Source organism: Nelumbo nucifera, chromosome 4 (genome assembly GCF_055504915.1).
Source record: "Nelumbo nucifera cultivar China Antique chromosome 4, China Antique-T2T, whole genome shotgun sequence".
Lineage (NCBI taxonomy): Eukaryota > Viridiplantae > Streptophyta > Magnoliopsida > Proteales > Nelumbonaceae > Nelumbo > Nelumbo nucifera.
The window spans coordinates 88,787,322-88,807,155 of NC_142652.1; the positions used below are offsets into that span (position 1 = coordinate 88,787,322).

General features: G+C 38.3%; 1 protein-coding gene across 2 annotated transcripts; it reads left to right on the forward strand.

Moving 5' to 3' along the window:
• The first annotated feature begins 8,782 nt into the window (after positions 1–8,782).
• On the forward strand, positions 8,783–19,834 carry TSC10A (NAD(P)-binding Rossmann-fold superfamily protein). Of its 2 annotated transcripts, none has more exons than XM_088903349.1 (4): positions 8,783–9,538; positions 10,383–10,530; positions 12,108–12,398; positions 17,057–17,513. In XM_088903349.1, the coding sequence occupies exons 1-4, from the start codon at positions 9,005–9,007 to the stop codon at positions 17,431–17,433; spliced, it is 1,350 nt and encodes a 449-aa protein (XP_088759475.1). In that variant the 5' UTR covers positions 8,783–9,004; the 3' UTR covers positions 17,434–17,513. The 2 variants fall into 2 exon arrangements, with proteins under 2 accessions (XP_088759475.1, XP_010278135.1); XM_010279833.3 differs by lacking the exon at positions 17,057–17,513 and adding an exon at positions 19,673–19,834 and having other exon boundaries at positions 8,784–9,538.

The following is a 19,834-nucleotide window of genomic DNA, read 5'->3' on the forward strand; positions in this document are numbered from 1 at the left end:
TCAGATAGTTCAAGAAGGAAAATGTCACACATCAATCAAACAGTTTTGCTTCCACTAAATGCGGCCTCTAAGTGCATCATGTCTCTTGCAACCTTGCATTGAAAATATATTCCTATGAAATAAAACATATAAATACAGAGATATTCCTAATGCAAGGTTGTAAAGGCTGTTCGAACAAGTATTGCAATGACTAAAGCCGAATTCATGCTTATGGGGTATGGCAAGCAAGCAAGCAAGAGGAAATGAGCAATCACCACTTACCACACCCCACCCCTTGTGTGGTGCCAACATGTTTAAACCCTAATCTCGACAAGTGGGTGCTCCCAATCTAGTGAAAAGACTCAAGTTTTTCTCCAGTGCTTGGTGCTGTCCTTTTCATCTGGAGGGTTGCTCTGCCTTCAAGCAATGAAATTAGTGGGTGCCCAAATTGCTGTAATGCTATTAAAGTTGCACCAACACCCAATAATGGTCACTTGAATGGCAAATGGTGATGCCCCTAACGCTGAAGCAACTGCCTACCAGATGTAGCTTCAACATACCCCTGTATTTTCGGGCCAATATCGATGCAGGTGCATATGTCGGTTGGCGCGTATCGGCCTGTATCATTAAACACTTTTATTTTTTATTTTTTATTTTTTTTCAAATCGGTTCAGGGGTCGGTTTAAGACCCGCTTATCCCCTGAATCAGGTCAAACCCCAAACACCTACTGTAGAAACATATCAAGGGATCGCCCATATGATATTTATTAACCGATACACCCCGTTGCAAAACTTGAATCCAAACCCTTAATGATTGGTGTGTATTTGCTGTAAGATTGCAGTCAGTGATTAGAGGCTGGGAGCAATGATCCTTTAGGCCCTGTTTGATTTATCAGAAAATAAATTTCTTAGATTCTGTTTGATTAATCAGCGAGAAATAGAGAGTTGAGGAGAACTTGTTAGATTGTAATTAATAAATTCTAATGTTCAGAAGTTCCCCTCAACAGGTTCTTAGCAATGATCCTTTAGGCTCAATTATGAAGCTTTTATGGGTAGAATTTTGATTACTGTCTCATGGCAAACTGCTAGCAAATTTCAAAGAGAAACTTGTTCAATAGGAAGAGGGCGAAGTTGAGATTTGTGTGTGGTTTTTGGCCTGCCACATGCACACACAGTTTGTTAATGTGTATGCTCTTCCTAGTTTTAGCCACCTGGAAAGATAATGTGACCAATATAACAGCCCATCAATAAGGAGTTGTCTTATAGTTTGAACTTTGGCTTATCCCACCCAATTGTTGGGTTCCCAAAGTAATATTGTCCATTGCTGGGTTTTAAACTCACTTATTTTATGAATATATTGTAATACTTATTATATAACTATATATTTATTTTAACGACATTCTCAATTGTGGTGAAATAAATGGCTGAAATACACAATGGCCCTGTTCGCTTTTCGGTAAGTTATTTACCCGAGTAAATGCAGTTACCTGGGTAAGTGCATTTACCCATGTTCTTTTATTTCTTATGTAAATAAGGCAATGACCATTTTAGCCATAAAAATTCATAATTAAAAGGGGCATTTTTGTCCCATTCAAGTGTTGGCAACTTTTCCCCTAGGTGGGAAAGTTATTTATCCACCTAGGAAAGTTATTTCCAGGTAAGTGATACCCAGAAAAATAAACTTTCCCTAGTCCCCACATAAATATGAAAAAAAAACATGTGATTCTTGGTGAATGGGAACCAAAATCCCATTAACCAACTTTCCCCCCTCTCAAAATCCGAAAAAAGTACACCCCAAAATGTCAAATTTTCATCCAAAATAAATTTGTATGATATTGGGCTTTACTGAGCTGTGGTTTTTAGTAGTTGGAAGCCCAATCCGATTTTGGATGGGTTGGGTTAGGATCAAGGCCCTGGGCAACCCAATTTCTTTTGTATCTTTATAGTATTAATAAATGTGTATGTGCCTATACGTGACAATTTTAGATAACAATAATAATTTCAATATTATTATCTGTTTTGCTAGAAATTATCAAAACCCATTAAAAAAATAATTAGCCAAAGCATGGTGTGCTAGTGGATTTAAATTTTATATTTTATTTTTATTTGTTAATAAAAATACTTCTTATCTATCATATTCGTCTATATTTAATATGATAAATATATAACATTAGATATTTTGGAGAGAAAACCAACCCATCTGAGCCACTTGAGAGGCCCTGCTACGTTACTGTCATTGCTCTATCGAGCGAACAACTGAACATAGATCAGGCCAAGAAGGAGACCTAAGGTGGGTTCTCAAGTCGGGTTATCGTTGGGATATTCGGGATAGGTACTATTGGATGGTGGCTGGCAACCTGGTTGGATGGAATCCCTTAGCTGAGTTTTTCAGCAACGGCATCCTGCAAAAGCGGTTGAGGCGAAACGAGTCCGGATTTCCTACTAACTTCCCTGTATTTTCCTCTCTACCAACCCATTTATAATTTTTTATTATATTATTTATACATATTTTTATAATAAATATTATAAAGATAGAAAAACCAAAAATCGATAAATTAAACCGTTCAAGCAATTAATCGACTGGTTTTGATTCGATTTTCTATAAATCAATACTACTGGTTTGATTCACAAAAAAAGCCCATAATTCAATTATCCGCATCGTGAGCATCCCTAATTACAAACCACCCAAAATTATTATACTTTTATTTTTAAAAATATTTAATTATTACAAAAAAATAGGTATTTCTTTAAAACAATATCTAACAAAGGGATTAATTAAGGCATTAGTCAATGATTATACTATATAGGACTTAGTGACAGCTGGAATAATTTTAATGGAAATCCGAAGGCTTGAGAAACATAAACTTGATGGACACACAAAGTGATTATATGACCACCGAATAATCACTACAATAGAAATGAATCAAATTTGATATATAAATTCAGGTTATCAAGGTTGATAGATCCAGTTTTGTGGTTAAATAGAGTGCTGAGAACTGGAGTTTAATTAGCATGTATAATGGAATGTAGGTTCGGCATTTTGAATAGCACAGTAACTAATGTTATGGTCAATCGGATTTGCGCCATTTGAGCCACCTGAGAGGCTGGAAAAATATTGATTTTGGGGAGAAAATAAACCCATTTAAGCCACCCAAGAAGGAGACCCAATATGGGTTTTCGGGTTGGTTTGCATTGGGTATTCGGTTTGGGTTATCGCATGCTATCCGGTTTTACTTTTTGGTTATCAACTTTTTAAATTTGATTTCCCGATTATTGTTCACTAATTAGTTTTTGTTTGTTAATATTTCAGTAATTTATGAGAACAAAATTTGGGTAAATTACAAAGACCCGGCCCCGTATTACGGGGTGTGTGACAAAGACCCCTCTGTATTTTGTTTTGTGACAAAGAGGGTTAAAATTGTCCGAATAATTATTACAAGGGTAGTATGAGGATTAAAAAATATTACAACGACAGACTTCTCATCTTTTTGGACAGCCAAATGAGGTATTTGTCTCACGATCATAGCACAGGGGGGGTCTTTGTCACAAAACAAAGTATAGGGATGTCTTTGTCACAGACCCCATAGTATAGGGGGGTCTTTGTAATTTACCTTATTAATTTTTTGGGGAAAATTAAATCTTAAATTATTTATTTTAGTTTTCATAATACTATTTTTTAACTTGTATTAAAGATGAAAAACAATCCAAAAGTACTCAATGTATAATTTTGTCAAACTAGACACGGATACATCGCCACATCAATGTGTATCAAACTGTATCCACCAATATGAAAGCGTATCATATCGATACATACAACTCGTAGAATACATATCAAATCGCACTGTATCATGTATTCATGATTATGGATACGGATTCGATACACCTCATATCAAGAATATCTTATTGACACCTTAGTCCTTGGGTGAAAGTTGAGACTTGGCACTCATGGCTGGTTCACATGGGTCTTACAATTAATGTGAAGTTATACCTGGATTAACCCGACCCCATAATTATTGACATAAATCAATATTGGGATTTACATGTGAATAGTGTATGGAATTAATTCGTATTTGAAATAATTAAGTGGTACAAGGGACTTGTATATAAAAATAGTTCATCTAATAACTAATGAGGCTTTTGTGCTATAAGTAGTATTTTAATTTATATTTTATGTGTAAGTATCCCGTTAGTGCATCGAATGAATTGTCTCAGGGTGATACGATTTTGAAATAGACTATTATCATTTTTATAAGAAAAGAATTGTGTGATTATTTGAGGCTGTTGATGTGATATTATATTGTTCATTTAAAAAATAAGATTTATATGTACATATGTATATATGCCCCTCGTTTTGGGCAACTCTCCTCAATACACAATAACCATAAACGGAGACATATAGTATACAAATTTTATTTGTCACACGCAAGTGCCGGTTCATGTCTCTAACCTTTCCTTTTAAGACTATTAATCTGGACCAATGAAAAGCCCATAAATCTGGACAGTGGGAGCCGGTTTAGGACCCCTCCATCCCCTGAACCGGTCAGACTCTCGATACATCCACTGTAGGGGTGTATCTGAAGGATCCCGGAACAATATGTATCGATCGATACGAGCCGATATGTAATGATACTTTAAACCTGTTGAGGTAGTATTTTTACTTGATTTTAATGACAATGAGTGATGTTTATTGAACCATCTCAATTAAGGTCTCTTTATCAAAATACTAATTTGCCCTTAGAATAGGAGTTCAGCTTCGGTCAGGGCAACGCCCGTTGGAAGTATTGTATTGGGAATATCTTTATATTTATGTGCTTTATTTCATGGGAAGATATTCCCAGTGCAAGAGGCTGTTGGTATGATGTGAGCATGGGTTTGCCTTGACCGAAGCCGATCTCCTAGAATAGTTAAATAAGAGAGGGAAACTTTTATATAAAAAATTTTGAAAATAAGACCATTTATACTTTTATAAATGGTACAGATTTATAAGTAATTGAGTAGTATAAATATAGATATATGTAAAAATATATTGATATCTTTAAATATTATTACTTTTATGTGATTTTAATTTTAATGAGACCCAAGAAAACCATATTATAAAAAAATGAAACTTAAATTTTTGTCATAAATTGGTAGAGCTGTCAATGGTCTGATTTATCCAATAGAACCGAACCGATCAAACCGACTATGTAAGTTGTGGTTCTGTGTTTGTTTCCCAATTAATAATTGGGACTGGACTGGTTGTTGCTATTCCGAATCAATTATCTATCCAATAATATGAAAAGGTCTCCTGATTTTATTGTACTTCTATTATATTTTTAAGAGTAAATTTCATCGATAGTATATAAGATGATTTTGGTTACAATTATCAGCGTATAAATAGTTTACTATTTAGTATTTATCATGGTTTTGAAAAATCGGACAAGAAATAGAACCATTTTGGTCACTGATTCCCAAGTTAAATGGTCCAATCACCCGGTCCAACCCTGGGTCGAATGGTTTTGGGGTCTAAAATCAGACTCAAACCCATAATTGTTCTTGGTCAATCAATCCAACCATCCGGTCTGATTTGTTTTTTAAAACCATGGTATTTACTATCATTTTTGTCAATGTTACATTATCGAGTCTAATTAGGCCATACCCAATTGTCTTTGATGAGAGGTGATTTGGCCCTCCAATGACATTGCGACACATGGCACCATAGAACCGTCAAACAACACCACATGCTCCCTTGATGAGGGGTGATTTTGGAGCACTTTGGACACGTTGCACCCATTTCGACTACCTTGACTCCACCTCAGTAGGCCGACTTGCACCCCGAAAAGTGTCAGATCGACGTAAGAGGTGACTTGCCTCCGCCGACCTAGTGAGGTGGCGGAGTTAGCGGCTTGCACAACATGGCAGGCGACCTACTTCACAAGTGGGCTATTGTCTTTGACTCCTCTGGACTCACAAGTGACTTGCCTCCCGCTTGCTTCAGAGGCAACCAGATAAGCATTATTGCTTTATGCGGAGTCCGCCTTTGGAGGTGAAATCACCACTAAACCAGAAGGGACAGTGATCTCGGATGCACTACGTGAAGCCCATGGCAAGCTTTACCTATATAAAGGCATTCAATTCCTCAAAAAAATGTATGAGCGATTTAACCCTCAATCACACTAGCTCTCTCACTTTCTAGCTCTCCAAATACTCATTACTAACTTAAGCATCAAAGTGCCCACCACGAGTAAAACAATTTGGACACTTTGATTACAACTTGGACACTTTGATTTCTCTCAATTTGCAGCTTGATTAGGCGACTTCACCAGCCCCGCGTCTGAGCTGTCCAACAACAAAAAGCACTAGATCGCACACCATCAGTCCTGATTAATAATTGGTTAGGTTTTGGATATACATTTGTAAAACCGATCAATAATCAATTTGAAATTGATGCATCCTCTCTTGAACCAGACCTAACCTAGGGACAATTGGTTACAAATTACATTTTCTATGGTCGGGTTAGGTCAAGTGAAGGATGAGGCACCTTGGGTCACCAACCAAACCCGGTTTGAGTGGCATCCCTAATTGATGCCTCACAGTCACATCAACAGGGCATCCCTTCCAATGCCTGTTTGGGAGGGCTTTGGAAATGGCTTCTAGCATAAAAACCAGATTCAGTCAGTGCAAAGCCCATTTGAACAGCCATCGAAGCTTTGCATTGGAAATATCTCCTCATAAAATAAAACATAAAAGTACAGAAATGTTCCCGATGCAAGGCTATGACGGCTGTTCGAACAGTTAAGGTGAAAATTTGGCCTCACATGAAAACCTCTAAAGCTATATTAGGTGAAAATTTGGAAGGCAATATGGGCATTGTGACCACCAGAATTGAAAATTGTGACTGTAACATGAAGCTACTCTAATTAACTTAGGTCTAGACTTATTAATGGGCTGGGCTTTGGGCTTGACTTTGCATTATTTCAGGCTCGAGCTTTGGTCTAGGTCCATTAAATTTTTTTGGCAGAAGCCAGACCCGAGTCCAACCCACGAACAGTCTACTTACGTCCCATTTGGGACAGCTTTTGGATTTGGATGAGTTGCAATAATTGAGCCACTCTAGTTGAGCACCAGTTTTTCCAAAGAAGCCCATAATACAATCATGGTTTTGGCGTTCAAAAAGCTCATATTGACTTTTTGGGCTTTCACCAAACACAACTTTTGATATTTCCATATGAGACTCGGCTCAGAATGTTGGAACTCAACCGCATCCCAAAAGCTCTCCCAAATAGGCATTTATTTCGAACACATATGTTTAACCAAAATGACTCAATTAACATAGCTCGCCTCAAACACAGAAACCACCATTTCAAACAGAGCCGATTGCTTACCTGCAAACTCTTTTCACATCCATACCCACCACAAACTATACGCGTGCATTAATAATATACACGACCGTAATGGAGTTCACATCTGCGCCCCACAGTGCCCCACAGCACAGCCCCATCTTGTATTCAACATCTCTCGATGATAGTATGGAAAAGATAAAGACAACATCGAGAGATGTTCCCAATACAAGGTTGGGATATACTCTGGGGCGCCCCTTTGTGGGGTGCAGTTCAGCAGATGTGAATTTATTATAAGGTGAGAAAAAAAATTGAAAAACCAAACTGATTAAAATCGAACTAAAAATCGGTTAACCGAACCAGCTGATATATATATATATATATATATATATTGAAAATCAAACTCAAAAGTTCCAAGAAAAAGGCTGGAAGTCTTGGATTGGTGACTGCCGGTCTGTCTCTTCGAAAGCCAAAACTTTCAACCTTTCTCTTTTTCTCTTAGTTCTCACTTCTCTACTTCTTACTCTCTCGATCTCTCCTACCTAAACTAGTAATCCTCTCTCAGTTCTCAGTTCTCTTCTCGGCTTCTTGCTTCTCATCTCTGCCACATGGCCCGCACCAACCACCAGCACCAAGCGGCAATGCTGGTCGCCAGTAGTTCTCGACTTCTCGCCTGTAATCTCCGTCGTGTGGCTCGCACCAACTACCAACACCAAGCGGCAACGCCGGTCGTGGCTCCGCCATCATCTCTATAGTCTGTATCTCTCTTCTCTCTCTCTCTCTCTCTCTCATCTCCCCTCTCTACGACTTAGCCAGGCGCCACCTCTCAAGCTCTCACCGCGACAGCCTACAACAACCTCTAAAAATAACTTTGTTAGAAGCATCATGGCTCGATGTGGGATTTGAACTGATGGCCAGCATCGACAGGAGAATAACAAATGGCCGGCACTGACAGCAACCACCGCCGATCCATCGACAGTTTTAGATTTTTTTTTAAGTGCATAAAAAAACCAAAAAACTGAACTGCAGTTAACTGGTCCACCGGTGAACTAGTTAACTGATTGAATCGATTCAATTTCGATTTGGGTATTTAAAAAACCGATCAGATCGGGTCGATTTGAAAAAATACCCTATGATTCAGTTAACTAAACCGTGAGCACCCCTAATTCACCGTAGTGTATTGTGGCTGTGGAAACCAGTTGTGTGTTTGTGGGTAGGAAATTTGAACTCCTGAGTATTCTATAGAGTTTGGATCTCTTACCACACCTATCCATGCCTCGTTACACTGCATCTGTAGTGTCATGAGGTAGGAATTTTGTGAATAGGAGATCCCGAACTAAACCGGTTTGGTGACCACTTGGCCAGAGAGTTCACATCTGCGCCCCACAATGCCCCACAGGGCACAGCACATCCCCACCTTGTATTGAGAGCATCTCCCGTTAGCAAGTATATCACTGGGAGATGTTCCCAATACACTGGCGATGTGCTGTGCCCTATGGGGCATTGTGGGGCGCAGATGTGAATTGCCGGCCACGCTGGGCGATTTGTATTTGCTCAGCACTCAGCTCATAGAAAGACTAAAGTTCAACGGTTCAACTCGAGGCTAACAGAGTACAGAACAGAGGGACGGACCGACGGATATCTTCCATTTTGTTTGTGAAAGGCTCTCCACTCCACTGTCACTCTCCAACTCTCCAGCTCCCTGAATGGCGGACACAAGCCTTCTCTTTCTGGTTCTCATCCTCCTGCCTCCTCTTGCTCTCCTTCTCACTCTAACCATACTCGTCCGCCCTCGTCCCGTCAAGATTCCGATCAAGGGCCGCCATGTCTTCATCACCGGTGGATCAAGTGGTATTGGCCTCGCCCTGGCCCACCAAGCCGCATCAGAGGGTGCCCGAGTCTCCATCCTTGCTCGCAAGGCAGACAAGCTCGAAGAGGCTCGGAACTCCATCCGCCTCTCCACCGGTATCGATGTCGCAGTCTTTAGCGTTGATGTCCGAGACTCCGATGCCGTCCAACGAGCGATCGATGAAGCGGACCCCATTGATATACTTATATGCAATCAAGGGGTCTTTATTCCCCAAGAGCTGGAATTGCAGAGCTTGGAGACTGTTAAATTCATGATCGATGTGAACTTGATGGGAACTTTTCATCTCATTAAGTCTGCTCTTCCTAATATGAAGAACAGAGGGGATCGTCGACCTGCCTCGATTGCTATCATGTCATCTCAAGCCGGTCAGGTATGATGTGCTTTTCTTGTTCCCTCTCTGATGAATTTAGGGATGTAGCTGCGCACAGCGTCTGAAATTTTCATTGTTTGTTTGGTTCAGATAATCGTGTGTTGACATGCATTTTCAATGGCAGATTAAATATGTACCTTAGCGCTTATAAACATTTTATGGTTGCATTAATATCAAATGTATATTGCAATATTTACTTAGTGGAGAATGATGCTCCTTTGCCTAGAATATCCTTTGCTTTTGTGGTATTTTGAAGTCAAGAATCCTTAGCTGGTGCGCCCTTTTCTTGTTGGGCTGTTGGCAGTGTTTGCTGTCAGAGATACTTGTTTTCCTTATCTTTTTCCTTCTTTGAGCAATCCGTTTCTTTGTGTTAACTTCCGTCTTACATCTATCAAGTGAACTTCATTGGGAGTTCTCAAGTTATTAACATTTTTCTTTGTTGAGAGCTACATTTCGAATATTCTTATCCTTTTGTGCAAGCTGGGTGAACTTGATTTTGTTATGGATTTGATAGCTTCCTGAATATGATCCATGAGAAACATGTTCTTTAGCTAGTGCATGTTGAAAACTATTAACTTTAATCTCAACTGTCCATCTTAATAAGTAGATTTAATTACTTTTGCCCTTATAATCTGCACCAGCTATTACTATGATTCTCAAGACACCATTGCAGCAGGGGAAAGTTATCCATATGTGTGTAAATGTGTATTATTTGATTGATCATTGATCACATTTCAGGACTCCAATGGCTTGTTGGACTTAATGCTTTAGTTCTTGGGGCTTCTTGGTAACTTTTTCTCCACCATGTAACTAAGTCTTTATTCTGCAATATGTTTCATTGTAGGTGGGCATCTATGGTTACACAGCTTATTCAGCTAGCAAATTTGGTCTTCGTGGGCTGGGAGAGGCATTGCAGCAAGAAGTCATTGCAGACAACATTCATGTATCACTTATATTCCCTCCAGATACTGAAACTCCAGGCTTTTTGGAAGGTCTGAAATCTTGCTTTGAACCTGGTGTCCTAATGTTCTTCAAGAAACCAAAAATCCTTCTAATAAGATACTTTTTAAAGATTTTTTTGGGTTGCATGCACATCTTGAATGCAAGAGTTCATCTTTGGGTAAAACCATTTGGATGCACATTGTTTGGAAGTTACAACACTTTTCTAGTAGATGAAGAATCAACTCTTAATTCGAAAACCAGTAAAACTAATAAACTCAAGAAATAAGACCTACATTTCAGGGTCATACCTTAGATACTCTAAGCTCTGAAAACTGGCCTTCTGTATGTGGCATTTAATATTTGGGTCATGTTGGGTTCATCCCTACACAACCTACCTTATTTCTTTTATGCAGAGGGATCATATATTTGACTTCTGCTCTATATGACTATATCCTTGTTATATTGTTGAATAATATTTTCTGCTTATTTAATTCGATTTTCAAAATTTTTTCTGTCATAACCCTGCAACTGCCCTCTAGCCTGGGTGGCCATTTATATCTGTCACCAATTTGGACATATTGTAACCAACCCCAATATTCCTATCCTAGATCTAATTACCTTTACACCCTTTTATGCAAAATTGACTGGCCATAGAAGCTCCTATATTTCACCCTAAGAAGCCCCCTATCTCGTCCCAAAGCCTTCTACTAATCCACAGTCAAGCAATTAAATTTATACAGCCTAAAACACCAAACCAATGAGAGTAGATTAGCTGAACTTGATAGTTGTCTTACAGGCTTGAGACCAATTATTTTGCTCCTCGCCAGCCATAAAGTGCATAAGGCCCACAATAACTCAATTTCTCACTTGCATTTATGGCTGGTTTGGAGCAAAATGATTGTCCCACAGCCTGTAAATAGGGGCGACCATGGGCCGGGTTAGGCTTTGCACCTATAATAAGGACTATAGCCTAGGTCCTGGCCCGGGTTCTGGACCTATGTCTTTTATATATAAAATATTACAAATATATAATATTTTATATTGAATAGCATATACATTTATTTTATACATTACACAAAATAGAATATTACATATAACATAAAATAACATATATAAATATATACTTTTATGTATAAAATACATATATTTAAATATATGCAGGACAGGCTGAGATTATCACCCCTACCTGTAAAATATCTAGTTACATATAACATGTAATAACATATATAAATATATACTTTTAAGTATAAAATACATATATCTAAATATATGCAGGCCAGGCTGAAATTATCATCCCTACCTGTAAAATATCTAGTTCAGCTAATCCATTCTCCAAACCAATAGCCTTTACCTCACAGACACTGTCGGCTAACAATGATTAAATTAAAACCTAATTATTTTCTATCAATCCCCTACTTTAAAAGTTCCAATCCATGAAATTTATCCTTAACACAGATTCAGATTTTCTCCCAAGGAGGATCAATCACAGGGATTTCCCTTGTCTTCTACCATTCCTAACAAACTTTACTTTGCTACTACAGCTCTCAAGGATTTTTTCTTGCTGTTTCAATGTATTATCGTGGTGACATTCAGTGAATATTTTACTAAATATGCTCACTTATTGCAGAAACCAAGACAAGACCACTTCTAACCAGTATAATTGCAGCCTCGTCTGGTGCAATGAAGGCTGATGAAGTTGCTAAAAAGGCTCTAGATGGCATAAAATCAGGGAGATTCATTGTCCCTTGCAACCTTGATGGATTCTTGCTGTCTATTGCAACTGCTGGTTTATCACCACAGAGATCACCCCTGATGGCATTTATTGAGGTGGTTTCTGCTGGTGCTCTACGTATTGGAGCTCTGTTTTTCCAATGGAATTGGTATGGAAGTATAGCAAGGTGGCATGCCCAAAAGACTAGTAAGTAGTCTGCTGTAGAATGTCTCCCTTGGAGAGTATGCCTTCCCTTTCTTGTAGTGTTAAGTATGATAATTTTGTTCTCTAGTTCTATGTACATTTGACATTGTTAAATGGTGGATTACTAAACATGTAAGGTCTAATATGTTGTAAAATATTAATTAAAGATTCATGTGACATTTGTTCAAGACAAAAGTTCATGATATTGCAAGTTGATCATATAGATCTTTCACCATCGATATATTTTCGAAGTGTGTATGTGCTTCTACTTGCAATCTTATTCGAGCTGAATTTATTGCTTCCAGTTTCCTACATTTGGTGCACATTTGCGCACAATTAGTATTTTGATGGATTAATTATTGTGGAGTAGTGTTTTTCTTTCTACTGTACTATGAGCTTTGTTTTTCCTTGTTGATTTTAGGTGCATAAAGAACAGCCTGTAATCTTCTCATCTATTGCTGACCAAGATGGATGTTATTAATTTGTTTTCCTCTTGGAAATATATTACAAATTTCCCACATTATTCCATGCCTTAAAGTGAATTAGTTGTAGGGAATCATTATGACAAATTTATTATGTTAGCCTTTTAGAGTCATCTCAATCCACAGAGCTGTATTTATGATCTTGAAGAATTTCAGACTTTAAAGGCTTGGCATAATGATCATGGAGAAGCAACTTGGGCCTGGCTTAAGCCAAACCCAACTGACACAATTCAAAATGTAAGTTAAGTTGGGCTTGCCTTTTACACATCATATTGGCCTTGGTCTGGAAACAACGACAGTATTTAAAATGCATAGCTAGATTATGCCTTTAGCATCCATACTGTTTGTATTCTTGTGGGACTTGGCTGAGAAGAGAAGAGAAGAAAGAAAATTAGTACTTTATGCATATAGCAGATTCATTAACAAGATATGGGGTTACAAGGGATAATCTTGTATGGGAATCCAGGGCCAGGAGATTAGTTGTAAAATCCTTATTGTTTCTTTTGTTGTTTATTGGGGTTGAAATAGCCAAGTGTCGTTCTCTTTGTACCTTGCACTTTATCTGTCTGGAGTGGAGGGATTTCTTTTTTCAATTAATGAAACTCTCTTTACTCTTGCTGGTCAAAAAAGGAAAAATAGGTACATACATAGTTTTTTCATGGCTTGATCATTACACATTCAGTTATATGTCCTAGATATCTGACTAGTACTTTAAAGAGGACATTCAAGGTAAGAGCCAGATCAGGGTGCATTCTGGTTTGGTTAAACTCTAAATTGGACCTAAAGGTCAGGTGGGGTTGGTATTTTCATGGGCTTGAGCCACCAGATTCAATCCTGAACCTAGCTCAGTTGCATTTGGGTAAAGGCCCTTGGAAAACTGATCCAACTAAATCCCAACTATGATGCATATTTATATGCTTGAATTTTAATGTATGCATAACCAAAATAGTGATGATTTAATGAGTTGTTTTCATGTTATCCCTGTTGCTTCTATCGTTCGCTATCTAGAAGCTTCAACAACATAAAAAATTATGAACTTCTCCTTCTTTGAATCCAATGAGCAATAGACATGGTAAGGATGTAATACATGAGAGTGTTCTTATCTAATCATCACTGTAGCCGAAACCCATAGGTTATGTATTAGAATTATGTATGAAGCATAAGAAGTTCTGATTCAGCTCTCACCATCATCAACCCAGTCTGTTGGGGTTAAGTAGAATATACATAATTTGAATTTGATCACCTTACATTGATTCTTTTGTTTTGTTGGGGCTTACTGCCCATATGCATTCTCTATACTGGTTTCCCCTATTGCATTTTATTTTTGATAGAAATTGGGGGCTTATGACATGACCATTGTCTTATTAAGTTTCAGACAATTGGCCTTCAACCCCACAATTGGCCTTAGTTTCTACCAAGTCCAAACAGACCATGAGGGTAGTTGACTAGTTCTACCAAGTCCAAAAGGAGCAAACCGGCCAGTTAGAGGAGAGTGGAAGAAGAAGGAGAATCAGCTTAAGACAAGAATGGGAAAAGGTGGTAAGGCGTGAAGAAGTGTATTGGAGACAAATCTATCAAAAAAAGAAGTGGAGACAAAGATCAAGGATCAAATGGCTGAAAGAGGGAGATAAAAATTCTAGATTCTTTCAAATATATGGTTTTGGGAGAAGGAAAAGGAACCCCATCTCAAAAATAAAAATTGAACAAAGAGAGACGGAGGACCCTGAAGAAATCTCTGAAGCCTTTGTAAGCTTTTTCAAAGATCTCTATTCGAAGACTGAAAGTAGACACTTTTCTAAGCTCTTGGGAAGGCTCAAAGATTTCAGAGGTGAGTAAAATCTGGTTATAAAGGGAATTCCAAGAACAAAAAGTGATGGAAGCAGTCTTCAATATGGACGGTGATAGGGCACCATGGCTAGATGGATTTCCACTTTTTTTTTCTATCAGACTTGCTAGAATACTATCAAACAAGATCTGCTAAAGGTGTTCAAAGACTTTTACCACTCGACCATAGTAAATAAGGGGAACAATTCCAACTTCATTTCGCCTAATCAATTTGCTTTTGTTAAAGGGCGGCAAATTGTTGATAGCATTCTGATAGCAAACAAATGTGTGGAAGAGAGGAAAATGAATGGCAAGCCAGGGGTGATTGTGAAGCTAGATTTGGAAAAAGCATATGACAAAGTGGATTGGGAGTGCTTATTAGAAATCATGAGGCTAATGGGGTTTGGAAGAAGATGGATTCAGTGGGTGGAGGGATGTGTTAAATCCATGTGGTTCTCAATCCTGATCAATGGGCAACCTAAAGGTTACTTTAAGGCTAGTAGGGGATTAAAACAAGGTTGCCCCCTTTCCCCCTTACTCTTCACTCTCGTAATGGAAATATTCAGTCAACTAGTGAAGAAGGAAAATCTGATAGGGTTGGTGAGGGGTTACGAAGTTGGCAGAGATTCAATTCAGATGACACACCTTCAATTTGCAGATGACATTATGCTAATTCAGATGACACACCTTCAATGTTGTCAATTTGAAAGGGTCATAATCTGTTTTTGAATGGATTTCGGGGCTTCGTGTTAACTTCTCTAAGAGCAGTATTGCAGGGCTGAACATAGTAAATGTTCAGTTCCTAAACAAATTTAAGGAAATTTTGGGTTGTAAAAGTTGAAAGCCTTCCATTTTCCTATCTTGGAATGCCTCTTGGAGGGAATCTGAAGATTCAAAGTTTTCGGGACCCAGTAATAGAAAAATGTGAAAAAAATTGGCCACATGGAAAAGAGACTACTTGTCCAAAGGCGGGAGACTCACCCTCATTAAGGCTTCTTTGGCAAACCTGCCCACATACTATCTCTCGACCTTTCGAATGCCAAACAAAATTGCCAATCAGCTTGAAAGGCTTCAAAGAAATTTTCAGTGGGAAGGAAGTGGGGAAAAGGGATCTCATCTTGTGAATTGGTCCCAGGTGTGCAAATCTGAGGAGGATGGAGGCTTGGGAATAGGTCATTTGAGAGAAAAAAATACAGCTCTTCTAAGTAAATGGTTGTGGAGATTTTCTCAGGAACCGAATGCCCTATGGACTGAGACCATCAGCAGCAAGTATGGGAAGCACGCCAACGGTTGGGACTGCAGTTTGCACTTGAACCGGATCAAGGACATAAACCCTTGGAAAGGTATACTCTCAACCTACCAAATTTTCATTCCCTATATTAGGTGCAAAGTGGGAAATGGGGATAAAATAAAATTCTGGACTAATGTTTGGTGGGGTGACTCTATCTTGGCTGTATCCTCTCCTCGCCTCTACAGCCTTACTCGAAACAAAGAAGCTCCCATCTCCCTTGTCTTATTCATATATCACTCTCAGTTCAACTAGAACCTAGACTTTAGAAGACCTTTGAGAGAAAATGAACTTGAGGAAATATCTAGATTCCTACACACTCTCAGAGAGGTGTACCTCTCCCAAAATACCCCTGACGCTCAAGTCTGGACCCTACACCCAACAGGTAAGTTTTCAACTAAGTCCTGCTTCAGGGCTCTAATCAAGGAAGAACAAACAACCGAACATTTCCTTTTCAAGACAATTTGGTGTACACACATTTGACATTCCCTCCAGAGTTTGTTTTTTTTTTTGTGTGGGAAGTTAGTCTGAAGAAGATCAACACTTTGGATCTCCTCTAGAAAAAGAACCAAGGAAGGTCCTATATATCCCCACATGTATGCTGTTTTTTCTTAAAAGCTGGGGAATCAGCCAATCATATTCTGATCCACTGTGAGGAAACTAGAAAATTCTGGATTTTCTTTCTCAATCTTTTCAATTTTAGTTGGCCCGAAAATGTGATAGACTGTCTCAGACAATGGACAACAAGAGGGTTAAGCAGAAGAGGAAGGACTTTATGGATTTCTGTAGCGCATGCTATCCTTTGGAGCATCTGGGAAGAGAGAAATAACCGAATTTTCAACAAAAGAAAAAGAAACTTTGAGGAGCTCTTGTCTATTATATCTTATAGAATTTTCCTTTGGACTTCCAACTCAGTTTTTTTGGAGTTTCCTTTTCTGATCTTCAAAGAAATGCTGCAGATTTTTTTGTTTTCTAAACACCAGTCCTTAATCACCCCCTCCCCCACTCTTCTGTGGCAGAAGGGGAGATAACCATGTAATTTGATGGAAGTGCGTTTGGAAACCCAGGTGCAGCAGGAATTGGTGGAATTTTTAGAAGAAGAGATGGTACAATTAATTGGTCCTTCAGTGGACTGATAGGGATAGCCTCTTCAACAAAGGCTGAAATCATGTCAGCACTAACCGGAATCAGGATTGCAAGAGATCTGAGCTATCAGAACATTATCATAAAAAGAGATTCAGCAAATACCATCAAGTGGCTAGCTGACCCTGGCAGTGGTCCATGGGCTTTAGCTCATTTCCTGGCTGAAGCTAGAGATATCCTATCTAACTTAAATGCACAGCTGGGTTGGATCCCTAGGGAGCTAAACTCTGATGCGGATGGCCTAGCAAAAGCTGGTGCTCACAGGGATTTCTTGTTTAGTGATAGCTTTCTTCCTACTTAACATCGGAGTTGTAATTTCTGTGTACATCTTCTTATGTACCCACTGTTTCATTAATAAAGTTACCATCTTTTTCAAAAAAATACCTGCATAAACTGCATGAATAGCATATTGGAATCCTTCAGTTTATGAAGCCTACCTTGATGGTTCTAAGCCAACTGATTAGATGACCACAATTATCGACCATTCTTTAAAATCTTCTTGGTTGCTTCATCAAGAGCAAGTATTTAGTTCTTAGGTTCACAAGTATGAAAGTTGGATTTCCTTTTCCTCTCTCTCTCTCTCTTGGTTCTTCCTTGGGTGTGTTTCATCAGAATTTTGTGTGTGTGTGTGTGTGTGTGTGTGTGTGATGAATGAATTTCATCATACAAATGAAATTAATTTTAAAAACAATCATAAATATGAAATGAACAAAACAAATGGCTTATTTTGCAGGTTCAGCTGGGTCCATTGTAGCCCAGGAGACCTCTTTATTGGACCTTATGAATGTTGTCTTCCACTGTCTTTTGATGTTCATATATAGGTCCCCTTATAATTTGTATATCATAAACAAAGTCCTAATATTTAGATATATTTTGAGGTACTTACCAGGGTGGAAAGGAGGGAAATTATGGCTTAGTTTAAAAACAAAAAGTATTATGGAGTGACCCTAGACGGTGTGGAGCAATAAAAGTATTGGAGGATTTATTTTCTTCAAAATGGTTAGTTTAGTCTCCATAGTTGTCAAGGCGACGCATGGGTGCCCGCCTAGGCGACAAGCAGTTCTGTATACTGTCTTATAAAATACTTTTATATTGTTATTTTTTTGAGATTATAATTATAAAAGACATTATTAAAGAAAATATTCATTTTTCGTGTTTATAAACTAATTTCTTTTTATTATTTTCTTATTTGTTAGGGTTTAATCAACACAAACATTGCTAACTGCTGTATTGAACCCTCAAAGACTTAAGAATCTGAACCAATAAGTAGGGGAAGAACTTAAAATTTTGTCTAATCAACACATTTCTTCTTCCACATGTTCTTCTTCTTCCACATTTTCTTTTCTTCTTTTCCTATAACAAAAATAGGGGTTCAGCCCCTATAATTTTTGAATTTTCTTTTCTTTCTTCTTTTTCTTCTCATAAATATGTTGATTTTCTAGACTTAAACATGAAGTTTATAATTTTCTTATGAAAATTATGGATAGTTATTAAGGAAAGTTGGTTATGGAACCTAGAGAACTACCCTAGGATATGTGGTTTTTACCTAAAAAATCCATCGCCTAGGCGACAAGGCACCCCCCTGTTGCCTAGCCTCGCCTTGGCGCCTTGAAAACTATGGTAGTCTCTATTCCTTGTAAAATGAAAAGCACAAAATACATGAGAATTCAAGGGACTGTCCTTTCTTTTCTCTTCCATTAAGTTGTTTTAGTCTACTTTTAGTGTTTGATTCTTTGATGATGGATCACTTTTATTGTTTTTCTAATTGCCACATATCTAGGGAAGCAAACTAATATTACCCATTTTTTCTTTTAATAACATTCACAATTTAGGTGGCACTCTCCTAATCGCCTAGGTTACAGAGCACTCCACTGTGACCAGCCTCAATTTCATGCCTTGACAACTATGTTCACTGGTTAAGCTGAAACAATTTTCTTTTGTATGCTAGGGCGGCAATCTTTGTAAAAGCATAACATGTATTTTATTTAGGTTAAGTTGGTATTTACTTATTTGTGGTCTGTTTGGTTTGCGGGAATAGGGGTCTGGTTCCAATTCCAACCATTTGGTTGGGTGGAATCAGAATTCCATTCCCATTCCTGGTGGAATGGCATTCCCCCCTATTTGAGAGAATGGCTATTCTCTCCCCCTCCTTTGGGAATGAGAATCCATTCTATTTGATTCCGATTCCGATTCCCATCTGAACCAAACCAATGGGGGAATGGACCATTCCGATTCCGGTTCTGAGGGATTTCGATTCTGATTCCAACTGCGAATCAAATGGACCCTTAATAGTCTAGCCTTCTACATTAGTTTTCAACTTATTCCTTTCCTTGTACCATCTGACCTCGTAAGGTAATTGAAATGTAACGAATGAATTTCTTTCTTGATGACTTCTCTCCATTCATCTTTAAATTTCCTTTTTTCTTTGTTTTTTAAGTCAGTGCTTGAAAGCTAAACCCTTTTTTATTCAGGGCTTGAATGCTAAAATTTCTTTTTTACGTGCATCCCTCATAATTATCCTAACAATTCTGTGATTTCAGGGGCTTAAGGTGATGATGGATGTTGATACTTGTTCCTTTGAATGATTGATGGTGTCCATGTAGATGGCTTTTGTTTCTCTTGCTAAGGCCATGTAAGGTATAGAAGGCAGTGTTTGTACCATAAACCAGTTCCAGATGTTGAGGCACCAAATTGTTTCTTCA

Bases quoted from the DNA above. Each gene is read 5' to 3' on its own strand.
- TSC10A (XM_088903349.1), top strand. From the start codon at position 9,005: ATGGCGGACACAAGCCTTCTCTTTCTGGTTCTCATCCTCCTGCCTCCT. The intron at 9,539-10,382 runs GTATGATGTGCT...GTTTCATTGTAG, and splicing joins TGTCATCTCAAGCCGGTCAG to GTGGGCATCTATGGTTACAC. The intron at 12,399-17,056 runs GTAAGTAGTCTG...TTGGAAACCCAG, and splicing joins GTGGCATGCCCAAAAGACTA to GTGCAGCAGGAATTGGTGGA.